This window comes from Mercenaria mercenaria, chromosome 1, assembly GCF_021730395.1.
Source record: "Mercenaria mercenaria strain notata chromosome 1, MADL_Memer_1, whole genome shotgun sequence".
NCBI classification, from domain to species: Eukaryota; Metazoa; Mollusca; class Bivalvia; order Venerida; family Veneridae; genus Mercenaria; species Mercenaria mercenaria.
Genome location: NC_069361.1, coordinates 44633372 through 44649861, shown reverse-complemented (window position 1 = coordinate 44649861; position 16490 = coordinate 44633372). Strand labels below are relative to the sequence as shown.

At 36.8% G+C, this 16490-nt stretch overlaps 2 protein-coding genes across 2 annotated transcripts in view; one reads left to right on the top strand and one right to left on the bottom strand.

The window, feature by feature from the left end:
- Positions 1-16490, bottom strand: part of LOC123540353 (echinoderm microtubule-associated protein-like 6) — an 84049-nt gene that overhangs the window by 29015 nt on the left and 38544 nt on the right. Inside the window, exons 20-26 of the mRNA XM_053546048.1 lie at positions 15146-15238; positions 14571-14702; positions 13550-13815; positions 12864-13065; positions 10966-11086; positions 10152-10251; positions 9283-9412 (exon numbers count right to left, since the gene is read on the bottom strand). Coding sequence (XP_053402023.1) covers positions 9283-9412; positions 10152-10251; positions 10966-11086; positions 12864-13065; positions 13550-13815; positions 14571-14702; positions 15146-15238 — 1044 coding nt within the window. The remainder of the gene's footprint in view (positions 1-9282; positions 9413-10151; positions 10252-10965; positions 11087-12863; positions 13066-13549; positions 13816-14570; positions 14703-15145; positions 15239-16490) is intronic.
- The window catches only part of LOC123540358 (uncharacterized), a 40607-nt gene that overhangs the window by 6788 nt on the left and 17329 nt on the right, over positions 1-16490 (top strand). The gene's annotated exons all lie outside the window — the stretch shown is intronic.

Here is a 16490-nt window from a genome sequence, read left to right as displayed (position 1 = left end):
TTGACCTTGATCCCAGAAACCCCAAAATCAATCCCAAGCTACAACTTTATATAAGTTTTCTATACACCAAGTTTCATCATGATAGCTCATTCCTAAGTTAAGTTATTGACCGGAAACCTTTTTTCTATTTTAAGTAACAGTGACCTTGACCTTGACCCCAGAAACCCCAAAATCAATCCCAGCCTTTGTCTTGATATAAGCTACATACATACCAAGTTTTATTCAAATATCTTTACCGAAACAAAAGTTATTGACTGGAAACACCAGTTTGATGCCGCCGCCGCCGCCCGCCCGCCCGACCGACATCTACCCCAATCTAATAACTCAGGTTTTCGTTGAAAACCTGGTTAAAAATAGTAACGGGTTGTGTTTTTCAATAAATATTTGCGTGATTTCATTACTGAATTTTTTTTTTATTTGAATAATAAAAAATTTGTTTCAGTTGTGAATTCTTTCTTATGTCAGAGTAGAGTTTTTTTTTGCTTCAAATTGGTAACAAGAGGGCCATGAAGGCCCTGTATTGCTCACCTGACCTATTGACCTAAAGATCATCAAGAAAGTTTCATTAAGATATGGTCATAAAAGTGTTAACTAGCTTTTCCTTTGACTTGATCCGGTGACCTAGTTTTTGACCCCACATGACCTAGATTCGAACTTGACCTAAAAATTATCAAGATTAACATTCTGACTAAAGTTTCATGTAGATTCAATCATAAATGTGGCCTCTAGAGTGTTAACAAGCTTTTCCTATGATTTGACCTGGTGACCTAGTTTTTGACCCCACCTGACCCAGATTTGAATCTGACCTATAGTTCATCAAGATTAACATTCTGACCAAGTCTCATTAAGATATGGTCATAAATGTGGCCTCTAGAGTGTTAACTAGCTTTTCCTATGATTTGACCTGGTGACCTAGTTTTTACCCTACATGACCCAGATTCAAACTGGACTTTGAGATCATCATGATAAACATTCAGATTGGGCCAAAATTGTGACCTCTAGAGTGTTAACAAGCTTTTCCTTTGATTTGTCCTGGTGACCTAGTTTTTGACCCCAGATGGCCCAATATCGAATTCGTCCAAGATTTTATTAAGGGTAACATTCTGACTAAGTTTCATTACGATTGGGCCAAAATTGTGACCTCTAGAGTGTTAACAAATTTTTCCTTTGATCTGACCTGGTGACCTAGATTTTGACCCCAGATGACCCAATATCGAACTCGTCCGAGATTTTATTAAGGGTAACATTCTGATCAAGTTTCCTTAAGATTGGGCCAAAATTGTGACCTCTAGAGTGTTAACAAGCTTTTTCTTTCATTTGACCTGGTGACCTAGTTTTTGTCCCCAGATGACCCAATATTGAACTCATCCAAGACTTTATTGAGGGTAACATTCTGACCAAGTTTCATTAAGATTAGGCCAAAATTGTGACCTCTAGAGTGTTAACAGTCAAATTGTTGACGACGGACGACAGACGGACACAGGGCGATCAAAAAAGCTCACCTTAAGCACTTTGTGCTCAGGTGAGCTAAAAATGGAGCCTAATTGGCATTAGGAATTAACCAATATTCGGTCAAGTGAGACAGGCTGGTCTAATCCCTTATCAAAACAAACAATCATGTTATCAAAATTCACCTGTGAAAAACAACTCTTCCCTCCAGCTTCATGTGTGTCACACATGTATAATACACATTTGACCATGTAAACATGTTTGGCAGTCCTCATTAATTATTGATCCAGTAATAATAGTTGTGCGAGGAAAAACTGAATTCTGTTTTTAAAAAGCGGGAGAATTATGGTTTTGGTTGGGAGATGGGAGGCAAGATGAAAATAGCAGGATTTTGACCCTCCCGCCCGAGAGATCACATGTATGCACAATGCATGTTACTGAAGGTGGAAAAATATAATTGTATTTGACAACTCTGGAACTTGACTGGCTCAAACTACCCATGGCTCAAACAAATCTTCATGGGCCCTTGAAGTTTGTGTGAATGAAGTTTGAACGCATATACATATGGGAAAAGTGACCACATCCCCTGGTGGCCATGTTTTTGACAAATCAGAATAACCTGAACAATCTTATTATCAAAGGAACATTTGTGCAAATTTATTTTAAAATCTGGCCTGTAGTTTCATTCAATCATTCAGACTAGTACCTGTATAATGTGTGTGTTTTTGCAATTATTTCTTATATTTTTTTTTTCGTTGGGTTTACTGACACAAGTATAGGTCATATGGCAACTTTCCAGCTTTGATGGTGAAGGAAGACGCCAGGTGCCCTCTTGTGTATTATTTCATCACAAGCAAGCAACTTGGTAGAACCACGACCTTCGGTACGCCAGCTGGATGGCTTCCTCACATGAAGAATTCAATGCCCTGACAAAGTATTTCTTATATATCTTCACTTTGCCAGTAAATGCGATTATCTTGTGATTATGATTGATAAATGTACTGTATGTAGACAACATGATATGCTTTTGTATAAGTCTGATTTCTGTTCTTTGTTTGGTCTGAATAAATAATATATTCGATGATGTTCTTTAGTTTTGTATATTTCTTGTTGTCTTTTAGTGACAATATAAAAATGCTGCTTTGAAAGCTATCCCAGTTGCACTAACAAATATCATGTATTTAGGAATGTCACTGACATATTAAGCACAATACTACAGCATGTTTAGAAATCTCAAAGTGCCATAACTCGTAAAGCTTGAATAGTATAAGTATGGCTAGACCCATTGTTCGGTTAGGGCTATCATTGTTTTGCTCCTTAGATAAGTAAGGGTGACAGTGTAATAACCCAATGCAAATATATGAAGACACAATGTGTTGGTGTGACAATACATTAAGCAAATATGATGACATAATGCACAGACATGATATTACTATCACACTTATTATCAGGTTTTCAAATTGTATTACTGCACTATTGTTCCTTTGACTTAATGGCAAAATTATGATATTTCGATGGGAGGACATGAAAACATGTTGCTATGGCACTATAACACAATAAACAAGAGGACCATGATGGTCCTGAATCGCTCACCTGTCCCCACATGACCCAATTTTCATGAAGATCCATTGAAAAATATGGCTTCTAGAGAGGTCACAAGGTTTTTCTATTATTTGACCTAATGACCTAGTTTTTGAAGGCACATGACCTAGATATTATCAAGGTGAACATTCTCACCAATTTTCATGAAGATCTCATGAAGAGTATGGCCTCCAGAGTGGTCAAGAGGTTTTTCTATTTTTAGACCTACTGACCTAGTTTTGACCACACGTGACCCAGTTTCATCAAGGTGAATATTCAAACCAACTTTCATGAAGATCCATTGAAAAATATGGCCTCTAGAGAGGTCACAAGGTCTTTTTATTATTTGACCTACTGACCTAGTTTTTGATGGCACGTGACCCAGTTTCAAACTTGATCTAGATATCATCAAGGTGAACATTCTGACCAATTTTCATGAAGATCCATTGAAAAGTATGGCCTCTAGAGAGGTCACAAGGTTTTTCTATTTTTAGACATACTGACCTAGTTTTTGACCACAGTTGACCCAGTTTTGAACCTGACCTAGATATCATCAAGATAAACATTCAGACCAACTTTCATACAGATCCCATGAAAAATATGGCCTCAAGTGAGGTAACAAGGTTTTTCTATTATTTGACCTACTGACCTAGTTTTTGATGGCACATGACCCAATTTCGAACTTGATCTAGATATCATCAAGGTGAACATTCTGACCAATTTTCATGAAGATCCATTGAAAAGTACAGCCTCTAGAGAGGTCACAAGGTTTTTCTATTTTTAGACCTACTGACCTAGTTTTTGACCGCAGCTGACCCAGTTTCGGATTTGACCTAGATATCATGAAGATGAATATTCAAACCAACTTTCATACAGATCCCATGAAAAATATGGCTTCTAGAGAGGTCACAAGGTTTTTCTATTATTTGACCTTATGACCTAGTTTTTGATGGCACGTGACCCAGTTTCAAACTTGACCTAGATATCATCAAGGTGAACATTCTGATCAATTTTCATGAAGATACATTGAAAAGTATGGCCTCTAGAGAGGTCACAAGGTTTTTCTATTTTAAGACCTACTGACCTAGTTTTCGATCGCACGTGACCCAGTTTCAAACTTGACCTAGATATCAACAAGATAAACATTCTGACCAACTTTCATAAAGATCCCATGAAAAAAGTGACCTCTAGAGTGGTCACAAGCAAAAGTTACGGACGGATGGACGACGGACGCCACGCGATCACAAAAGCTCACCTTGTCACTTTGTGACAGGTGAGCTAAAAAATATTTATAATACAATTTATTATCACACCTCCATATTGTGTTTTTGCATCATAATATTGTATCATTGAACCTTCCCATTATGTTAACATGCCACCGCCCCTTTGGCCATGAGGTGATATTATGACAGTGTTATTGTGATAATTATGCTACAAAACACAATGTGTAAGTGTCATATTGAGCACTGTTTTACTGTGCTATCACATTGTATTACCACACTGTTGCCCTTACCAATCTACAAGGTGAAGGGGTGAAACATTAGGCCCTATCTAAACACCATACCTGACAATTTACACGTTTACTTCATAGTCATATGGTTCATAAATTTTGGCAAATCCACAGGTAACATCTGGGCCACCCTTTAACCTTCACCCTGCTAAATTTCTAAAATGGACTGGTTCATCATTCAATTTGGGCAGTACCATTTATTATTCGAAGGGCAGTTCACTGAAAATTTACAGACTGAATGGCGAACAGTGCAGACCATGATCAGCCTGCACAGGCGTGCAGGCTGATCTAGGTCTGCACTGGTCACAAAGGCAAAATCACTTGCCGCCAGCAGGCTAAAGGTTAAGCACAGTGCTTTTTATACAATTTAAACTCAATCCTTGCTATCACCTGCAACCAATGTATGTAATACAATGCTTGTTTGGAACTGTAAATTTTCTCCAGTTAAGAACAAGTTTTGCACACATGTTTTGAATACATTGCACCCTACGCACCTCATCATTAGCTACACCATACAGTATGACATTGCAGTAATCGAGATGTGGAATAACTAGAGACAAAACTAAAATTTCAGTGGCTGCTTTTGTTAAATATTTTTGGATGTTCTTAATTTTTAGATAATTCTTCATGGCTGTATGACATTTGCAATTTACATGATCTTTGAAGTTCAAGATTTCATCAAGAAATGCACCAAGATATATAATTGTGCTTTCATGTTTGACATCATCATCATCAGCAATGTTAATTGAATTTGTAAAACATTTGTTCAATTTATGTCTGCTACCAAACATAACTATAGTTGTCACAAGAGTGACGAATTATACCCCCACAATATGGCCTTGTCACAGAACTAAGCCAATGTCAATGCCGAACTTGCTTGACCTTTGACCTACTGACCACAAAATCAACAGAGGTTATCTGCTAGTCATGATCAACCTCCCTATGAAGTTTCATGATCCTCCGCCCTAGCGTTCTCAAGTTATTGTCCGTAAAAGGTTTAAATGACCTTTGACCTTTGGAACTCAAAATCAATATGGGTCATCTGCTTGACATGACCAACCTCCAGATTAAGTTTTCTGATCCTAGTCCCAAGCATTCTCAAGTTATTGTCCGAAAACTGTTTAAATGTGACCTGTGACCTACTGACCTCAAAATCATTAGGGGTCATCTGCTAGTCATAACCAACCTCCCTATCAATTTTCATGATCCTAGGCCCAAGCATTCTTAAGTTATCATCCGGAAACCGTTTAAATGTTCCAAGTCACTGTGACCTTGACCTTTGACCTACTGACCTCAAAGTAGAATTTGACCTGTATTTCATGATGTTACACCTGTGTATTAAAATTTATGATCCTTGGCCCAAGCGTTCTCAAGTTATCATCCGGAAACCATTTAACTGTTCTGAGTCACTCTGACCTTGACCTTTGATCTACAGATCTCAAAGTCGAACTTGACCTGCATTTCATGATGTTACACCTGTGTACCAAAATTTATGATCCTAGGCCCAAGCGTTCTCAAGTTATCATCCGGAAACCATTTAACTGTTCCGAGTCACTGTGACCTTGACCTTTGACCTACAGACCTCAAAGTCAAATTATGACCTGCATTTCATGATGTTACACCTGTGTACCAAAATTTATGATCCTAGGCCCAAGCGTTCTCAAGTTATCATCCGGAAACCATTTAACTGTTCTGAGTCCCTGTGACCTTGACCTTTGACCTACAGACCTCAAAGTCGAACTTGACCTGCATTTCATGATGTTACACCTGTGTACCAAAATTTATGATCCTAGGCCCAAGTGTTCTCAAGTTATCATCCGGAAACCATTTAACTGTTACGAGTCCCAGTGACCTTGACCTTTGACCTACAGACCTCAAAGTCGAACTTGACCTGCATTTCATGATGTTACACCTGTGTACCAAAATTTATGATCCTAGGCCCAAGCGTTCTCAAGTTATCATCCGGAAACCGTTTAACTGTTCAGGGTCACTGTGACCTTGACCTTTGACCTACTGACCCCAAATTCGAACTTGACCTGTATTTTCTGATGTTACACCTGTGTACCAAAACTTATTTCAATTGGTCAATCCTTTCTTGAGTTATCATCTGGAAACCATGCAAAACCTTTGACCGACCGACCAACCGACCGACCGACCGCCAAGCTCACTCCTATATTCTTCGTTTTGTGGGGGTATAATAAATAGAGGATATTTGTTTGTTTTAGTGTAAGATCGAAATATATTTCACTGAGTGAATACTATAATGCAATATTTTCACGAGTGGCGCAGCCACGAGTGAAAATGTAAATTATGGTGTTCACGAGTGAAATATATTTCTATCTTGCACTGAAACAAACAAATTTTCTATTTATTTTATGCATTTTTAATGATTTTAACCAAATTATATTCAGTTTGCCCGCGCAACGTCGCGTGCATCGCATCATAACGTGATAATGTCGTGACGTCAGGATGTCTTTGTAGAAAAACTATAAATAGTTCTATTACGTTTTCTGATTTCTTTGACATTTTATTATGATAAAATGTAAATATTTATGATCCTTTTATTATTCTTATACATCTTTACCTTTACTGAAGAATAGTTTGCAAGGAATTTCATATCATTTATAAATCATATCATTTCGCATTCAAATGTAGTTCCGTACCAGTGAAAAATAAAAATGATATTTTCACTGTTTGAAACAGTGAAAATATCAATTTTATTTCACTGATAAATTTCAATATTTCACAGAAGAGTATAAAATAAATTCAATTTTTAAAGTGTTCGTTTTCAGTTTGTTTCTTTGATTATAACTACAAACTGTCTGAGGTCTCTGACCACCTGTGATTCTTTAGCAGATGTGGGACAAAAGCTTTTGTGTATGATTATTAGCAAAACCATAGACTGACATCAAAAGAGTTCCAGCCTTGGTGGGATACAGCTACAGACCAAGGCAACTGCCTTGAGGCACACTGTATTCAAGATGGTCTGATGAATATGTATTGTTGATATTAACCTAACAAGTATGAAACCTTAAGTAGGAATCTACCCAATGAAGAGCTGTTTCACAGACACTATACTGTGCTTTAAGGACAACTTGCAAAATGTTGTGGTCGACAGTGTCAAATGCCGCACTTGCTGTAAAAGCACATATTTTTGCTGGGTCAAAATTTCGTGATTTTGAAATTACTGAGGCTGAAAATATGCAAAATTGTAAAAATGGTATTCTTCTTGAATTTGAATTATACAAATGCTGAATATTTCCATGAGATGTAGGGCCTCGTGAATATAGTGAAAATTAAATTAAACATGAAAATTTCTGCTTTTACAGTAAATAAGTTGCAATAAGGGCCGTTACATCCTGTTTCTCCAGCAGCGCAGATTCACAGGAGTGATATTTTCTATATGCTGACTGGTTCTTAGGCAAAAGACTGTTTTGTTATATACATGTTTGTTTAATCTGTAAAGAACTGCTTTCTCAATAAGTTTTGACAGAATTGATAAATTATTCAGAGGAAAGATAGTTGGAAAGCTCTAGTTCAAGACCTGCATTTTTATGCTTGTTTTTATTTCACAGAAAAAACATCCTATTGTAATGAGAGATTCACAGATTTAGTGATACTAGGGGTAAGTTCATCTACATGTGATTTCAGAATACGTGTTGGCAGAATATCTAGCTCTGAAGACGTAGTATTCTATTCACTTCATCTTGAGTCAATTCAGCAAATTTCCTTACTTGAGGTTCAAAGTTTTCGCTTACAGATTGACATTTTTTTTTGAGATTTTTGCCATGAAAAAAGTCAGCAAATTTTTCCGTCATTGAATTATTAGACTCTCCTTGAGCCAATGGGTTTTCAAATTTGGTACCAGTTAGTTCAGATCCTAATCCATACGGAATCTTGGAATCACCTTAAGAGTTCTCTATCTTTTCACTGAGTGTGTTAGTCTTTTGACATTTGATTTCAAAATTGTATTTGTTTCAAACTAATTTATTCTTATGACTTAAACTCATCTGTTTTACCGTAATGCCTCCATGTACACTCAAGACTTTCTAACCTGTTGTTTTAGATTTGGCAAATTTTCATTGAACCATGGTTTAGGTGCTCTCTGAATTATAGTTTTCTCTTTTAGAGGAGCATGCTTATTCAGGACATCCTCTATTTCCAATTCAAACTCTTTCACACAATTGCATGATATTCTGTGAATCAATATTTATTGCACTTAGGCCACTGGAAAATTCTGATTCTGGTCTGCTGACTCCAGGCAACCATCCTATGAAGTTTGATGACTGTAGGCCAATGCATTCTTTTCTTTTTCAGCAGAAACCAATTACAGTGTCAAAGTCACTGTGACCTTGACTTTTGATCTACTTACCCCAAAACAATAGGGGTCATCTACTAATCACAGGCAATCATCCTATGAAGTTTGACTGACTGTAGCCAAAGTGTTCTAAGGTTCTTAGCGGAAAACTGTTTTCAGTACAAAAGTTACTTTGACATTGACTTACTGACCCCCCAAAACAGAAGGGGTCATCTACTGACTACAGGCAATCATTCTATGAAGGCCAAAAATTTCATTAGTTATTGACTGGAAATTGTTTCAAGTCCTGAGGTCACTATGATATTGACCTAATGACCCCTAAACCAAAAGGGGTCATCTAGAGATGGACTGACCAACAGACAAGACAATGAATGAAACAATATACCCTCTCTTCTTTTGTTTGGAAGGGATAAATATTGCAAACCTGAGGCAAGGTTCTTCACAATTCCTGCTCCAGCAGCATGAAAGACAATGTCTGCACCATCATTAACATAGTGTAGGTTGTTCCGTGCATCAAACCCACGGTAACCATGGATATACTCTAACTGGAGATCCTGTTTACAAATAAAGTGCATTTAGTTTACAAATTATTTCATAGAGGTCCTATTTCAGTACATTTTTTTCATAAATTATAGGATTGTAGAGAAAACTGTTGTAACACACTAAACTTTAAAACAATTTCTATAACTTTTTTGTTATGCTGTTGGTTTAAGGACAGTATCAAAAGTTCAAAATTTTACTCCCGATTGCAAAATCAAATGCTTCAAAACAATATCAGACAGGAGGTTCATAGTAACCTCACTTCAAAAATCCTATTAGCTCGGTTGTGAAAAGAGCTTTTTGTTGGCTTTACAGTCATATCAACACCATATTAGGTCATATGGCAACTCTTCCAGCAAATAATAATAGAATATCCCAGTAGCCCCTTTTGGGCATTTTTTACGCATGACCACGGGTAGAGCTACCAACCTTCCGCAAACCAGCTGGATGGTTTCCTCACATGAAAAATTCTACACTTCAAGAGAGGTTATGAACCAATATATGGCAAATGATATAAAGTCAGTGACCTCAAGCATTTGGACACAGAGGCCCCCAAAACAACTGTGAGCTTACATGAATCGCTCTCATTCAACTCATGGGAAAACCAGTACTGGTGTCATATCTGGGTGTGTGGTAACAACCTGTGCATGTGGGCTCAACGCGAAACTAGTCTATCCGCTTCTATTTCTATTAACACATAGACTAGTTTCCCGTTGAGGCCACGACTGCAGGGTTACTTATAAGCCAACTTACAGTGACTTGCGTAGTTTTCCTTCTTTTCCCGCCAGACGTCATTGGTGTTTCTGCTCTCTTCACTTTAGGAGGTTCAGGAGCACTTCTACTGACACTTGGCCTACATATACAAATATATATCTACATACACAAATATATAAATTATATGAAGAAATACAGTTTATTTTGTTGGGTATAGACATTTTTTTCCCTGTTGGTTGTTGGATTTAATATGACACCAACACAATTATATTAGGTCACATGGCGACTTTCCAGCTTTTCAAAGTGAAGAAGACTCCGAGTTTTATTTAAGGCACAGATGAGTAGAATGACCACCCTTGCACAAACCAGCTGGAGGAAAAGAATTCCACAAACCAAAGTAAAGTTTTGAACCAAGTGGAGAAGGGCAAGAGATTTGAAGTCAGCGACAGTAACTACTTATCTTCAGAGACTCCTTTCTTGTGGAGAATGAGCACAGGTGCTCCTCTGAGCTTTCTTTAGGACAATCAGGACATGTATAAGTAAATTAATGACAGTAATATTGGCAGAACCTAATCATTTTTTTAAAGTGTTTCTAACTCACAGCATCAACTGCAAGTGAACTGAAGTCATGTAGCTTTAACCGCTCAGCAATGGAGGCCACCATTAATAATGAAAGCTTGCTATGCTGAAACTTCTATAAACAGGATATAACACAGATTTTGAAAACCAGTCTCTGAATGCAAGCTTGCCATTGGTTTATTTAAATATTGTACCCAGAAACAACCAACCAAAAACTGGAATTATGTGACTGGTCCCCAAATTTAGTTTCTATAACCTCTGACCCTGTACTTACTTGTCAATAGCTTTTATTTCTTGTAGGTGGGGTCTCACACCTTCTTTTTCCTGTATGGGGTTCAAGTAAATTTTCTTGGAATAGTCTATGTTCTTCTCTCTTTCCACATCACTGTCATAACCTGAAATAAAATCGATGTAGAAAAGATCTGAGTGACTTGTATTTTCTCATACTATACTTACCTGTAATTCTGGTCAGGAAAGATATCAAGTTCTCTTTTTTTGTGTTTCAAGAAAAAATAAGGTACTTTTGGGCTAAATTCTGGTTCAAGGTATTGCTGCTAAATCCTGAATAATGCACATTAGACTAGCACCATTCTTAATCAAAAGTAAACTTCACAATAATGTAACAAAAAACAACAACTGCATCAAATTAGACTTGTCAAAAACTATCAATTCTCATTTGAAACACTGCCTTTAATGAATTAACAAGAGGGCCAAGATGGCCCTAGGTCGCTCACCTAAGAAACACACCATAACAGTGTAAAACATGTTTGACCTAGTGATTTCATGGAAACAAATATTCTGACCAATTTTCATTAAGATTGGACCAAAAAATTGGTCTCTTGCGATAAAACAAGCATTTTCTTAGATATGACCTAGTTTTTGACCCTAGATGACCCATGTTCAAACTCGACCTAGATTTTATCAAGGCAATCATTCTGACCAAAATTCATGAAGATCAATTGAAAAATACAGCCTCTATCGCATACACAAGATTTTTCTTTAATTTGACCTAGTGACCTAGTTTTTGACCTCAGATAACCCATATTTAAACTCGACCTAGATTTCATCAAGGCAATCACTCTGACCAAATTTCATGAAGATCAATGAAAAATACATCCTCTATTGCATACACAATGTTTTTTTTCAATTTGACCTAGTGACCTAGTTTTTGATCCCAGATGACCCATTTTCGAACTCGGCCTAGATTTTATCAAGGTAATCATTCTGGCTAAATTTCATGAAGATCAGTTGAAAAATACAGCCTCTATTGCATACACAAGGTTTTTCTTTGATTTGACCTAGTGAGCTAGTTTTTGAACCCAGATGACCCATTTTCGAATTTGATCTAAATTTCATCAAGGTAATCATTCTGACCAAAATTCATGAAGATCAATTGAAAAATACAGCCTCTATCGCATACACAAAGTTTTTCCTTGATTTGACCTAGTGACCTAGTTTTTGACCCCAGATGACCCATTTTCGAACTCGGCCTAGATTTCATCAAGGTAATCATTCTGACCAAAATTTATGAAGATCAATTGAAAAATACCGCCTCTATCGCATACACAAGGTTTTTCCTTGATTTGACCTAGTGACCTAGTTTTTGACCCCAGATGAGCCATTTTCGAACTCGGCCTAGATTTCATCAAGGCAATCATTCTAACTAAAATTCATGAAGATCAATTGAAAAATACAGCCTCTATCGCATAGACAAGGTTTTTCTTTGATTTGACCTAGTGACCTAGTTTTTGACCCGAGATGACCCATTTTCAAACTCGGCCTAGATTTCATCAAGGTTATCATTCTGACCAATATTCATGAAGATTAATTGAAAAATACAGCCTCTATCGCATACACAAGGTTTTTCTTTGATTTGACCTAGTGACCTAGTTTTTGACCCAAGATGACCCATTTTCGAACTCGGCCTAGATTTTATCAAGGCAATCATTCTGACCAACATTCATGAAGATTAATTGAAAAATACAGCCTCTATCGCATACACAAGCTAAATGTTGACAGACGACAGACGCCAGACGACAAACGACGGACGCCGGACGCCGGACATTGAGCGATCAGAAAAACTCACCTGAGCAGGTGAGCTAAAAATAACGGCAATATTTTTAAAATCAAATATCACAATTTTATCATGAAATTCAATTTATCATGAATTACCTCCCTCTTCCTCAGAATCAGTGTCTGACTCATCACTTTCGCCAGATGCAGTTGTACGATTTGCAGCGGAAATATGGTTCCATACCATGACAGATGTGTCTGCTCCGCCTGTAGTTACCAGTTTCTTATCTCCATTAGAAAATCTACAGTTTGTTACGTGGGCACTGTGACCCACATATTTCTTGTATTTGGCAAACTTCCCCTAAAAATAGTAAAATTTCTCTAAATAAATTATTTTTTCAAACAGAAAGGTATGAGATGTTTAAGGGGAATCATCATTGCACAAATACAGGTGGTTTTTTTTTTTGGTTTGAGTTTAACGCCATCTTTCAACAGTATTTCAGTTATGTAATGGTGGGCAGTTAACCTAACCAGTGTTCCTGGATTCTGTACCTGGACAAACCTGTTCTCTGTAAGTAAATGCCAACTTCCCCACATGAATCAGTGGTGGAGGACAAATGATTTCAGACACAATGTCTTCTATCAAATCATCACTTAGAACATACACCCCATCCGAGGATACAAATACAGGTGTGAATGTAAGAATAATTTTCAAACATGATGTTGGAAATAATACTATATCCTATATTAGTGGAAAACAGACTCTCATTTTCAACTATTCTCACATGTTAACTCCTATGAAATTTTTTACCTCATCAGTGAACAAAGTAGTTTTATAATCTCACCTTAGCTGGGTAATTAAAGAGTTTCATAAATCCAAAATCATCAGCTGTAGCAATCACTGACATATCACTTGAGGCACAAGTAGCGTTTATGTCTGTTACATCACATTTTGGTGGCCACAGACCCTCACACGTCACACCCAGAACCGACGTCCAGGAATGCCAAGCAAACTTCTCAATTTCCTGATTCCTCAAAGTAATCCTTCTCCCTCTTGGTGCTTCAAAGAACAGCTGCTCCTTGGCTCCAGAATTCAACATTATGACTTTGCCTGAAATAAAGTGGGCAATTGGTCAAAAGTTCCAAATTGATCAATCAATGCTAAAAAAAAAAGACGGATCATTCTTTCATTATGAATTAAATGCTTTTTTTGTGCCACTTTTATGGGTATAATCTTGCAAATCCATAAAACACACTAAAATTCATACTAAATAGCAGCTTATCCTTATAAATGTATTTACATATTTACAGAAACTTGCTACAAAAACTACAAAAACAAGTTGTTTGCTATGAGGATCAATAAATCATAATGAATGTCAGGATAGCGATTTTTACAAAATCTAAATAGAACAGCAAAAAAGACCTCGACCATATTCAACTGTACTTTGACTTTCAATATAGATACAATTCTTAGTTTTTATTTAAGTATCATTAAATCCAGTGAAAATTCATTATGTCATGTCTATTCAATTTTGATCTTTACCTTCAAAAAATTAGTTTTAGCTGTAATTTCATGTTCTTTTTTGAAATTCTGGTGTCAAAGCTTTGAACAATTTTTTGACCCATATTGTTTACATTATTTGTGAATGACATCAGATTACAATTTTGCAGAAAGGCCCTTCTTTGATATCATTAAACCAATGTTGTTTATATGAAAATAAACACTTTTTTCTTTCCTTAAAAAATACATAGTTAAAGCACCTGTGATAAATCAATTTTTTTCAAAACATATTCTATCTACTCAAAAACTGTTTCACTTGAACATAACAGTAACTGTTACAGTGTTCCCTACAAAATTTGACCTACCCTGTTTATCCCAGTCTATGTGGGTTATATAGCTTGAAGCCCCTTTACATGTACCCACTCGTTTCTTGCCTAGAACATTGTATATATCAACAAAGTTGTCATGTGACGCTACTGCCAAATATTTTCCTGTGTCTGAAATTAAAAACATATTGGCCAAAGTTAACATGCAACACAGTAAATGTATACTAGGGAATTCTATAGCAACTGCCACAAACAGTTACCCTCAATCTCATTACAGCAAAGCAGATAAAAGACAAATTTGTTTGTTGTTTGCAGGTTCTTGCCTGGAGCTTACTAAGAAATAATTCTAGTCAGAAAACGTTTGCCTCTTTATGGAGTTATTCAGTCTTTAGAGGTGCTTTGGATGAAGATTATACTGCATATATTATAAACTATAGCACAGAAAAGAAAACTGTCCATTGAGTTTTTGTTACGTCTTTTCACACCACATACCATCCTAAGAACTAACTTTGAAACCTTCAAGCATATCATAAATTCTGGACTGGTACAGTTTAGTCCTATCTAATGCAAATCTCTGATGACAAGTTTATTAAAGCTGTGAGCTCAAAGTTTACCCGGAGAAAATTTGATGTCAGCAATTTCCTCTTTCCTGTGGTGTAAGGAGATAATTTCTTCCATTGTGTCTGAATTCAACACTGTAAAACTCCCTGAAAATAAAGTATTTTGATCATATTACACACAAGACTACAGTAACTGTCAAACCTGTATTAAGCATACAGTCAAGGAAGGAACAGAACCTGACTGCATAAGACAGGTGACTGCTTAGGACAAGTTGATAATAGAACCAAAATTAAATTTGAGAGGTAAGCTGACTGGCTGCTTAAGGCAAGTGGCCACTTAATACAGGTGGCTGTTAAGGCAGGTTCAACTGTACAAAGACCAAAGGTTATACATTTAAAGTGACCTGCTAACAGACAATTTCATCTTTATTTTTTTTAAACTGAATATTGTGATACTGTAATATCATTTAATTTCGTGGACATGAAATTTCGAGGTTTTGGTCCAAATGGCAATTTTGTAGGGATATATTTAATTTAAATTCGTGGATTTCAACTTTTAAACACACTAGATGCCCACGGGCAACATGTCAAGCCCGCCAGCTGTCAAAAGGACTAGGAGTTGCACCTGACACCCTGTCTCATTAAGGCAAACATTTATGCCAAATGATAAATGATTGCAAAAGTTACAATATAAGTTATTTATAGTAACAACAAAGGGAAGTAAATCTTTAAAAAAATCTAAGTCCACACAAAAATTCTTACCGGTAGAGATAGGTCAAAATACACCTTAAAATTGGATGTAACATGCAGTGGTCTTGATTTTTCCCTAAGACCAGTAATAAAATAGTTACAATATAAGCTAATTATAGTAACAACAAAGGGAAGTAATTCTAGGTTCTTGCACATGACACTCCATCTCATGATGGTGAACAACTGTGCTAAGTTATATCAAAATCCCTCCATGCATAAAAAAGAAATGCTCTGGACAAAGTCATTCTTGTATCTAACCTTTGACCTCTAAGTGTGACCTTGACCTTAGACCTAGGGTCCTGGTTCTTGCGCATGACACTCCGTCACATGGTTGTGAACATTTGTGCCAAGTTACATCAAAATCCCTCCATGCATGAAGAAGAAATGCTCCGGACAGTCATTATTGAATTTAACCTTTGACCTCCAAGTGTGACCTTGACTTTTGCGCAGGACACTCCGTCTCACTGAGGTTAACATTCATGCCAAATATAAACGAAATTGCTCCATGCACGTCAAAGTTATGGTCCGGACAAACAAATCCGGATGGACGCACAGACGCACGCAAGGATGCATGCACATACACCGGACAGCCATTTGGACAACTATGTCTTCACTTCTGCAAGCGGGCTCGACAAAAATGAATGGGAAT